The sequence below is a fragment of the Emys orbicularis genome, chromosome 9 (genome assembly GCF_028017835.1).
Source record: "Emys orbicularis isolate rEmyOrb1 chromosome 9, rEmyOrb1.hap1, whole genome shotgun sequence".
Taxonomy (NCBI): Eukaryota; Metazoa; Chordata; order Testudines; family Emydidae; genus Emys; species Emys orbicularis.
The window spans coordinates 11,294,181-11,305,232 of NC_088691.1; the positions used below are offsets into that span (position 1 = coordinate 11,294,181).

General features: G+C 45.1%; 1 protein-coding gene across 1 annotated transcript; it reads left to right on the forward strand.

The window, feature by feature from the left end:
- Nucleotides 1-3,000: 3,000 nt before the first annotated feature.
- Nucleotides 3,001-9,432, forward strand: HMGB3 (high mobility group box 3). The gene is made up of 5 exons (XM_065410336.1): nt 3,001-3,152; nt 5,849-6,005; nt 6,453-6,592; nt 7,184-7,358; nt 7,969-9,432. The coding sequence occupies exons 1-5, from the start codon at nt 3,001-3,003 to the stop codon at nt 8,110-8,112; spliced, it is 768 nt and encodes a 255-aa protein (XP_065266408.1). The 3' UTR covers nt 8,113-9,432.
- Nucleotides 9,433-11,052: the final 1,620 nt, after the last annotated feature.

Consider the following 11,052-nt stretch of genomic DNA (forward strand, 5'->3'; position numbering starts at 1 on the left):
CAAGCAACCCTTCTGTACTCTGTAATCTGCATCCTCAGTGATCTGCATCCAGGATCACTCAACCCAATTCCCCTCTAATCCTCCCTAATCCTTCTACTGTTGGAGACAAGCCTGCTATTTTCAAAACCCTGATGCAAGCCCTAGGACAAAGCCCTAAAACCCACCTACTCTCTGCCAAAAACTCCCCCCTGCATCCCCAACTCACCAAACACCTGCTGTTAAAGTTTTCCCAGGGTCTTTAGGACAAACTTGCTTGCCTCTGATTCTTTCCTGGTGGTGACTTTCCTTAGTATGGGATGGGCTCTTTGGAGACGATCAGTGCTGCTCCTTACTTGGCTATAGAGGTCACGTCAGAGAAGTTAGTTGTGCCCTCCCAGCAAGGCCCCCTCATGCTGCTTCCATAGTGCTCCCAGCCTGTACTGGCCTTGGCAGTGAGGAAGGGAATAAAGTGTGGCATGAAAATTCAAAACACAAATCCCACAGCTTCATGTTGTCATAACCAAGACTTAATTATTAAAATGTTTTGAGATGCCGGTAACTATCCTTCACAATAGGTGAAAGTGTTGCTTATAGTGTTGTCAGCTAGAAAGGGATTCTGCTGTGGTAGTGCTGTTTGCCTTATATTGTGAGGTTTCTCCAAAATATGGTCACTTGAGTAGACTCGTTAACATTTATGAATGGTTCCCTTTCCCTTGACTTATGCTCTTTGGTTTTAAAACACAGAAATAGGGAAAGGGCCAATTAAACCAAAATTGAATGAGAAATCAAAGCAGAATTTTGGCCAAAATCTTTAATGGAATTTAGCAGGTTTTGGGAGAAATTCTGTGTAGATTTTGCTAAAATTCTCTGATTTCTATTGTCCTTGCTTATAACACCAGTTAAATTACAGTAGAACCTCAGAGTTACGACCATCTCAAAAACGGAGGTTGTTCGTAACTCTGAAATGTTCATAACGCTGAACAAAACATTATGGGTATTCTTTCAAAAGTTTACAGTTGAACATTGACACAACTGAAGCTTTACCTATGCAGAAGAAAAATGCTGCTTTTATCTATCTTAATTTAAATGAAACACAGGAAGTTTCCTTATCTTGTCAAATCTTTTTTTTAAAAAAACCTTTCCTTTATTTTTTTGAGTCGTTTACGTTTAACACAGTACTGTACTGTATTTGCTTTTTTTTGTCTCTGCTGCTGTGTAATTGCATACTTCCAGTTCCAAATGCGGTGTGTGGTTGACCGGTCAGTTCCTAACTCTGGTGTTCGTAACTCTGAGGTTCTATTGTATCTTTAAAAGGGGATGTTGGGGAAGGAGTGGGGAAACAGGGCCATTCCCAAAGACCATCCATCTATCCCATCAATTATTTTTATTTTGACACTCACATAAAACCACTCTAAGTGTATGTAGTGGTTTCTGAGTCATACCACTCCAGCCTTAAAATAACAGATCTGTTTTCTCACGCAACCAACCTGCGGTAGGCCACTAGTACCCAGTTTAACCATTTGGCAGATGCTCTGTAGGAAAACTCTCTTTCAGGTGAGCCCAAAAGGAGGTACTTTTCCTGTCTGAGTCACAGAGCTGTGTTAAGACTGCTCAGCTGGAAGTTGCTGTCTATGTTTCATAAAATACAACATGCTCCAATAATAAAAGCTAAATCCCAGAATATTTTATACAGAACAAACTGTGGAAGCAGGTCTAGTTCTAGTTTTTGGATTCTTTGTTTTTTGTTTGTTTTATTTTTCTAAGTAATATGAATCATTTAGATGAAACTCAGTTTTTTCTTGTTTAGTTCCTTTCTCTATTATTTATAATGAATGCCATCAGTTTATTCTGGACCCCCAGTTCTGTTACTGTTTACACTGGGCAGTAACTAATTCTTCTGCACATACTCATTGAAATCAGAATCAGGCCTTTACTGGTTTGGGGCAAAAATTACCAATAAATGGCTATTATAGGCCAGTTGTTTCCATCCTGTCCCCTGAAATGCTTTTTCTGTTCTCTTCTCTCCACTATCCTATTCTTTTATTTGTCAGCTCCTACCTCTGGTCCCTATTTCCTCTTCTCTTCATTTCTCTCATCTTCCCTTTTGAATCTTTCTCCTCCTTTGAATTCTTTATTTCTTACTAAATTTAGTAATTTGCTATTCTCTCCTGTCCAATCTCATTTTCAAATGTATGCTCCGTATATAAAATGTATATTGTGTCAAAATAAAGAATGAGCTCCTCCCAGCTGTTAAACCCACCAGTTGCTGTATTTCACTCATCGCAGTGGCGGGTAAAGATCTCACTGCAACTAAAAGCCCCTTTTCCTTGGGCATGGAGTTTTGCCTCTGCAATCTTGTCTTTCCAGACCTCACTTTTGATCCGCTCCATATCGATTCCCCTAGAACGTAGCAATCAGACTTTGTGCAGGGAGGGGAGCAGACTCATTAAAGGTTCTGTGACATGGATGCCTCGAAAGCGCGGTTGACAGAACATGGGATTCGGAGTCATTGATCCTTAGCACACAACGTGAGTAATATTTATTTGAAACCACGCTGGGTTTGCCCTTAGTTAACCAAGGATCGGATTAACCCCCTGGCCCGCCAGCTCCGGCTTTTTCGCTGCCTGGCACTGCCCTGACCTTGCGGCTTGACACATGCACCGAAAGCAGGACTGCCCGGAGGGTGGGAGCACGCTTTAAACAGCCCCTGGACTTGTGGGCAGATGCTGGGTAAGCGGAGCGGGGCTAGGCGCACCGGAGAGCGGAGCAGAGCCCATGGTCCCGCAGATGTGGCCGAGGCAGAAGCGTGGGCCCGGGTGCTGGGGCAGTGGGTGCCGGTGGGAGACTGGGCTGGCCCGGCCAGCAGCCGCAACCCACCCTCGCTCACGCTGCAAACTTTTCCCCAGCCGCCCATCGCCCGGCTCCTTTTCCCCAGGCGGGTGTTCTTTTGAATGAATGACCTGGACCGGCGCCGGCCAATCGGTGCCCGGCCGTGATTCATATTCATGAGCGTCCCTTCCAATGGCGGGGCGAGGAGGTTCTTTTAAACGGCGGAGCCCGGTAGCCAATCAGGCCGCTCTCGGAGGCAGCCAACGCGAGGCTGAGCCGAGCAGTGCTGAGCCCAGCGTCGTGCCCTGCGCTCCAGCTACTGCCCAGACTAGCGAACAATACAGGTACGTTCAGCTCCGCCGCGGCTCCGCCGGGCAACTTTTCGGGGGGCGGCTGCCCTCGCCCCTCCCCCCCGCGCCCGATCCCCCTTTTCTCTTCCTCCTCCGCTCCCTTTTCTCTCTCCCTTCCCTCTCCGCGGGCTTTCCCCCCTCCCCTGCTTTATTAAAAAACTTTTCCCCCTTCCCCCGTCTCTCCGCTCCCACTGCAAGAAATGCTCCTGGGTCCAGCTGCTGGGTGCAGCTCCAGCTGTGCCGGGGAGGTACCGGGGCGAGGGGCGCAGCCCCCTCCCCAAATCCCTTCTTCTCTCCCGGATCCCCCCTCCCGCAGGGGTGCCCCTACTCCGCGGAGTATCCCGCTAGGCGCGCGAAGTGTGGAGCGTTTCCCCGGGTCGCGCTGCCCGGAGCGATGGGGCTGGTGCAGGGACGGCACCGGGGCTAACTCTGGGCTCCCCCGCCCGGGCAGGGATTTTCCCCCCCCTTAAAGTGACTGGAGAAATAAATGCGCGGCGCGTCTCTGCCGCCGGCCCGGGTGGGATCCGCGGGGCTGCCGGCGGTGGAAGTTGCCGGCCGTGCGCAGTGCTGTGCCCGCTGTCTACTCTGCATTAATATGGCTGTCGCTTTAGCATCTGACAGGGATAAACCCTGCGCGCTGCGCCCGTGTGCCCCGCCGAAGCAGTTTTTTACTCGCGATCCCGCCAGCCCCACTCCCCCGATTCATTCGCTTCCCTTCCAGCTTCTCTTCCCCTGCCCGGGGAGGTGGGTTTCGTGCCCCGGTGCCCTGGCGGAAGCCCCAAGCCGCCTCTTTCTTGCGCCGCTTTCCCTCTGCTGTGGGCATTAATATGGCTGGCGCTTGAGAGCTCCGGCTAAGGAAGAAAGACGTGTAAGCAGCACAGCGATCGGGAGGGGGGATCTAGGCGGGGGAAATCTCCGCTCAGGAGCCCCGCAGAGCGCCCAGACCTTTCGCTTTCGCCCCGGTTCCTTTTTCCCTATCGCCCCTTGTGCTTGGTGGGGTGGCTGGGGGTCGTTTGGGGGCTTTTTGCACTTTTCCCCCTCGGCGCGGCTGAGCGCAGCCTGGGCTGTAATGGCTGCACGGGAGTCTTTGTTATACAGAGTATTGCGCTAGGCAGGGACATGGGAGGAGGGGGGGGTGGCGCTTTAACTCCCCTCTCCTGCCCTTGCCCCGGCCCCCACGGCCCCCAGCCCCCCCAGGCAGGACAGAGCGGAGGTTTTTCTAGGGCGCGGGGTGGTTTTGGGGGGGCTGGGGGCCCGGGAGCCCCCGCGGAGAGGCGTTAGTTGGGCAGAGGGGGGTGTGCGGCTTTGTTAGGCATAGCAGCCTCACTGCCTTAGAGAAGCCATTTTAGCGAATGGAGCCGGCTATGGGCGAGGAGAACAGCAACCACTTCTCTATATCCCTGCCTAGCACCAAGGCTATAGATACGCCTATGGCACGGGCGAGAGCCCCACACTCTGCCCCAGCCCTGCCAGGCTGTGCCCCCCGCCCGGGGCCACCCCCCAGGCCAGCACAGGGGCTCATTTCAGGGGCACTTTCTTTCATGAAGAAGCATTTCACAAAATGGAAGATGAATTATTGGTGTCTTGGTGACCTGTCGTTTTTTTTTTTTTTTTCCCCCTCTCTCTCCCCTCCTTCCACTGGAGTCTCAGGCAAAGGAGCGCGCTGCTGAGCTGGGCACATCCAGGCTGCACTGGCCCCATTCGCAGCAGCCGCAAATGCCCCTTGCCCAGGGCAATATGCAAAAAGGGGGGTTCTCTATTTTTGCTGTGACCTTGGCAAAGGGGGGGGGGTGGAAGATGGCGGGAAGCAAAGAAGGGGGATTAAAAACATAAAACAACCCTGCCTTTTAATCTGAAACTTTGCAAACAGATTTGCTGCCTCTTAATATGTGACCGAAACGGGATTTTTTTTTTTTCTCCCCACAATTTTTTTTTAAGTGTTTGTTTAGAGGGGATGAAAATGTCTGTCTGTAGCAATTTACAGAATGGGGGGGTGGGAATGATTCTGGAAATCCACTTTTATTGCCCATGTGGGATTAGGATGCACAATTAAAGATTGTTAGTCCAATAAAAATTAAAATGTCAAACTCTTAAAAGGCTGCACATGGAAAATATTACTGCAGGAGGCTGGAAAATTAAAAAAATTTTTTTTTTTTTAAAACACCACCCAAAAGTTAGCATTGGTAACTTGCTAAACACATCCTTGCGCTGACCACGACACCTCTAAACCACGTCACTTGGTGGAGCAAAAGCAAATCCTTCTAGTTTTGGAGAGGTTGGCAGGTGATGTGTTTAAAACTGGCCCTTATTTGCACACCTTTGTAACCAAAATTATTGCATTTATACCAGGGGAAAAATCAGTGGAACCTTTCCTGTTGGGTGACAGCTACTTACATGTGTACTCTAGCTCTCCTGAAGGAATAACTCTCAGACTGGCATTATGCAGTCTGTTCAAGCTCTAATGTGGCAGCCAACTCAAATAAATATTTTATGTATATTTATAAATAAAATTATAAAAAATTAAGACAAATTATTAAAAAACATTTAAATCTCTCTATAATGACCTACTACTTACATCTGTGACCCAGCTCTTGAGGCAGCACCACTTAGTTCTGTCCATATTCAACCTGAGTGTTTACTTAATAGAACAGTTTATATCTGTGATTTTTATCTTTTTCTCCTCCTTACAGAGACAAGATGGCTAAAGGTGACCCGAAGAAGCCTAAGGGCAAGATGTCTGCTTATGCTTTCTTTGTGCAGACATGCCGTGAAGAACATAAGAAGAAGAACCCCGAGGTTCCAGTCAACTTTGCAGAGTTTTCCAAGAAGTGCTCAGAAAGGTGGAAGGTACTTTAATTCATTACTTTCTTGAAGTGACAACTGTCTTTCTAGAATGGTAACTTCTTGTGACACTTGTTTAAATCAGGGATTGACTTTCTTTTCAACCCATATCCCATTCTTAATTTTGTCTCTGATTTCTAGGGATCAGGAAAGTTCAGACTGCATTGGAAACTTAGGTTCTCTCTCCACCATACACACTTCCTTTCTTTTCCTGCACACCTCTACCAAGAGGCCACCTCCTGCTATTTTAATAGCCTAACTGTAGAAGGAGGAGGCTTTAGGCCAATTCAGTTATTGGCCCTTGCTGAGACTGCCATTTGTGACAGTGAGCTTTGATGTGAACCCTTGTCCTCCAAGGTGGCCTCAGTCCAGCGAAGACAAAGTACGTACCTCCAACTGAAAAGGGAAACTCGGTAACTTGAGTGCTCATCTACTGTGTGTGTCTTCTTTCAGACCATGTCAGGCAAAGAGAAGTCCAAATTTGATGAAATGGCAAAAGCCGACAAGGTACGATATGATAGGGAAATGAAGGATTATGGACCAGCTAAGGGTGGCAAGAAGAAGAAGGATCCTAATGCCCCAAAACGGCCACCGTAAGTAACTTTCTCACAATGCTGTTATATATGAATAGCTCAACTCAAAGTTAGCTGTTGCAGTTGTAGCTTTCTCTAGGTGAAAATTGAACACCTGATCATTACTAGAATCGTGATAACATGAAATAGGTTTATTAGTACCTGTTTATAAACTTTCTGACAGCTGAAATCCTCAACTTGCGCAGCATTAAATAACATGACTAAAATAGCTGGACAGTTGCAAAACTCATGTCTTCTGTCAACTAAATCTAAAGTAATAAGAGGAAGGAAGTGACAAATTGGCATCTAAAACACTCTGCCTCAAATAATGCAAATTTAAAATCTTGCACATTTTTCCAACACTCTTTTTTTTTCATTATTATATAATGCTTTGCAAGCCTGGTCCATAAGCAAACCCAGATCTCTCTTCTTTTTGTTTTTTGTTTTAAACACATCTTCCCCTTACTCAGAGACACTAGCTGTTTGGATAGTCTCCAGTCTTGTGAATCATTTGGGTGAATTGATGGTTGAAAGAGCTGGAAGTCTTGCTCAGTTCTAATCTTCAGTTTCAGATTCTGAGATGCTCATTTTAATATGAAACTTTTCTCCAAGGTCTGGCTTCTTCCTGTTCTGTTCAGAATTCCGCCCCAAGATCAAATCCACAAATCCTGGCATATCTATTGGGGATGTAGCAAAGAAACTTGGTGAAATGTGGAACAACCTCAGTGATGGTGAAAAGCAGCCTTACAATAATAAGGCAGCTAAACTGAAGGAGAAATATGAAAAGGTAAGGCTAGGTTGTAGCTTGAGCATCTTAGTAACATTAGAGCTGATGTGGGCATAAACACTTAGTTTTAATGAAGAGATCCATATTACACAGGAGGCACGTTTATAAGGCTTCTGTAACATCTAGAGACTGGTTAGCAGCAAGACCTAGTATGCTGGATACATATATAGTACACTTTAAAATTCCATATAATGACTGAACTTACCCTTTGGGAAACTTCAGGCAAGTCTCTTGCTCCCTGGGATACATGGTAGATAGCAGTCCCCGTCACCTCCCCTTATGAAGTGACGTTTTGGCTTTGCTGACGAAATCACTTTTATTTATATACAATAGGCACTATAAAATTACATAAACATTTCTAACTTCTGACAGTGAATGTTTCTTAGTTTTCTTCCTCTCTTCCCCCCCCCCCCCCCCCCCCAATTATGAACCCAGGATGCAAACCTAATGCTTAGACTACTCAGGTTCACTTTGGTAGCCACAAGCCCATAAACTGTAGCTCCAGCAGCTTTTCCCTTGGGGAGAAGGCTGCTGAAAGCTAGTATCTCTCTACACTTGCTTGTACATTTTATTGCTTCGAGCAAATTAAGACATCCTCTTGACTTTGCAGGATGTTGCAGACTACAAGTCTAAAGGAAAGTTTGATGGTGCAAAGGGTGCAGCAGCCAAAGCTGCTCGGAAAAAGGTAGAGGAAGAAGATGAAGAGGATGAGGATGATGAAGAGGAGGATGAAGAAGATGAGGATGATGAATAAAACTGTACAATATTTGTCTGATGTGAATACCATAGAGTAGGGGAAACACCATAAATGAAGCACCTCTTATTTGAGATGGTGCTGTTGCCCTCATTAGGCTTAATTACAAAATTCGGATTCTGATCACATTGTAGTTTCTAAAAGTGCTCTAGAAATTGTAACTGGTTTACATGAAGTGGCCATGGGTGTAGTGAGCACCCTGAAACTGTATCAAAGTTGTACATATTTCCAAACATTTTTAAAATGAAAAGGCGCTCTAGTGTTCTCCTCACTCTGTGCACTTTGCTGTTGGTGTAACAAAGCATTTAAAAATGTTTCAAGCATTTTTTTAATTTGTAAGGTGGTGTTACTATATGGTTATTGGCTAGAAAATCCTGGGTTATAAACTGTACATATCTATAGTTTGTAAAAACTAGACAAATTCTTGTGGTACATGCTTAGAGTTGTGATGCCTTGAGGGAGGGGTGATTACTTTGGAAGGCTGTACCTTCCATAGGGTGCCATGGCCCAAAGCATGCACTGTGAGGGTAGATCTATTTACACTACAGTGGGCGTCCATTTAGCTTAAAGTTGTCTTTCTGTATATAGTGAAATTAGCATTCTGCTGCCATTCTTAGTTGTGGAAGGGGGTTCAGCTGGCATGAGAAGTGTATGGGTTTTTTTTAGTTAAGTGCGGTAGTTTTTTAAACTGAAACTGTAGACCTCTCTTCATTGTCAACGGAGTGAAGAGCAAGTGCAGCAATTGAAGTTCAAAAACACTCTGTACTTAAACAAATTTGCAACGTTATGTTGGTTTTTTTTTTGTATGTTTAGAATGCTGAAATGTTTTTTGAAGCAAAATAAACAGTATTACGTTTTTAAAACTGTTCTTGACAACATTCTAAATTTCTGGTTGAAAAGTACCTTAACAGCAAAAAGTTCATTTTGAAGTTTGTGGCATCCCTCAGGGTGGGTAACTTACGAAACATTCTGTCTCAAGGATAAAAATGGTGGCTAGCTAAAACTGGCTGAATTGAAAGAGATGGCTACTCAAGCTAATATGCAATCTTACCTGTTTATGGCTGAGTGGCGTAAGATGCTATGCAAGTTTGAATTTTATTACTTGAACATGGGAGCCTAAATGAACATTCATGACTAATTGTGTGTGTATATAGCAGCATTCAGAGATGCAGAAAGGTAGGTGGCTAGGAATGAGGCTGATTCAAGTGAACAATTATAAAAGCATACGTTAAATTGGATTTTTTTTTTTTCCAGTTGTTGGGTACATTTATAGCCCAAATGCATTGCTGTACATATTAAAATGTGCCTTTTTTGTCCTGTGTTAAACTGTTTCAGACTTGTGGTTTTTTCTAGCATTCTACTTGTTGGCAGGAGAAATACTAGACAATCGCCTAACTTCTCTGCTGAACTAGAAGTGGTGGCACAGGCACCTAATACACTTGCCTTTCTTTAACTACATATGTGAATGGGATCCGGGGAGGTGGGTTGAGGTTCTGTAATTACCCCTCTGTGAATATCTAGACCTATTGTGTCCCACATGGGATATTTTGATGTCACTTTTCTCTTTTATAAAAGAACTACTTACTTTAGCTAGTGGTACTAATCGGATTCTTCTGAGCACCAAAACTCCTGCATTTTTTGAAAGAATAAAACTAGCATCCCTTCGCTACTTGCTATCTATATTCTTTCTTTGCTCTCTCCACAGAGGAGAGCAGAGAGTGTACTTCACAACTATAGAGATGGAGGTGGAATATCTTGCATTAATTGTGGTGAAACATAAATCACCATAGGTGGCAAGTTTACAAGAGTATAATGAGTTATGGTAAACTACCCAGCTATAGCCTGTTTGCATTGCTTATGCAAACTAAATTGCAGATGTACAGTTTAGACCAGTGTGTAATGCTTGTGATGTGAATAAAATGTCACTCACGTTGACCGATAAAATGCTGTTAATTGAAATATTCTAGTAAATGCTTCATAGACCAGTGCAAGTGGTCGTGTCTCATAAAACATTTACCACTTTTTTTTAAATAGCCTCAGTTGCAATTGGATCACTTACAGTCTCTTGTAGTGACTGAACTGTGACTGAGACCTGCGCTATGCTAAAAAGCTAGGTTGAACCAGGTACATTGCTCAAAGGTAGGTGTGTGTGTGTGGCGGGGGGGGAGGAGGAATCCACACCACCTGAGCAATGTAGTTAGTTCAACTTGACCCCTGTAGACGGTGCTAGGTTAATAGAGGAATTCTGTTGAGGTAGCTACAAGCTCTGGGCGATTGGAATTACCTATCCTGGTGGGGAAACCCTCCCAGGGGCAGAGGTAATGTCTATGCTGAAGCACTGCACCTGTGCCACTAGCATTTCAAACGTAGACAAACATTTAGGGCTTGCATTTAATGCAGAGGAAGAGATGTTAAACTGGCTTCAGTCTCATGGAAGCAACTTAGAACTAAAAGTTCAAATATGTGTGCATCACCAAAAAAGTAGGTACTTCCCCTACCCCCTTTCCTATTCCAAGATCCTTCTGATGGGAGTTCCTAATGGAAATCCACAATTGACAGTACATGTACATTGGGCTGGTGGGTATCCTTCAAGAGCTGTAATACTACCTTTGCTGGTCACTTGCCATACTAAAGTGCAGAAATGTATCCATCACCACCTATGGAAGTCTGCATATTAATTCAATGTAAATCAAATAGCTTAAAGTCATCTGAGCAACCAAAAGAGCTGACTGCTGACACTACCAAGAAGTGCCCAGATAAGACATGGATTCAGCTACACTCAGGGTACGTCTTCACTACCCGCCGTATTGGCGGGTAGCAATCAATTTATCTGGGATCGATATATCGCGTCTCGTTAAGATGCGATAAATCGATCCCCGAACGCGCTCGCCGTCGACTTCGGAACTCCACCAGAGCGAGAGGCGGTAGCGCAGTCGACCG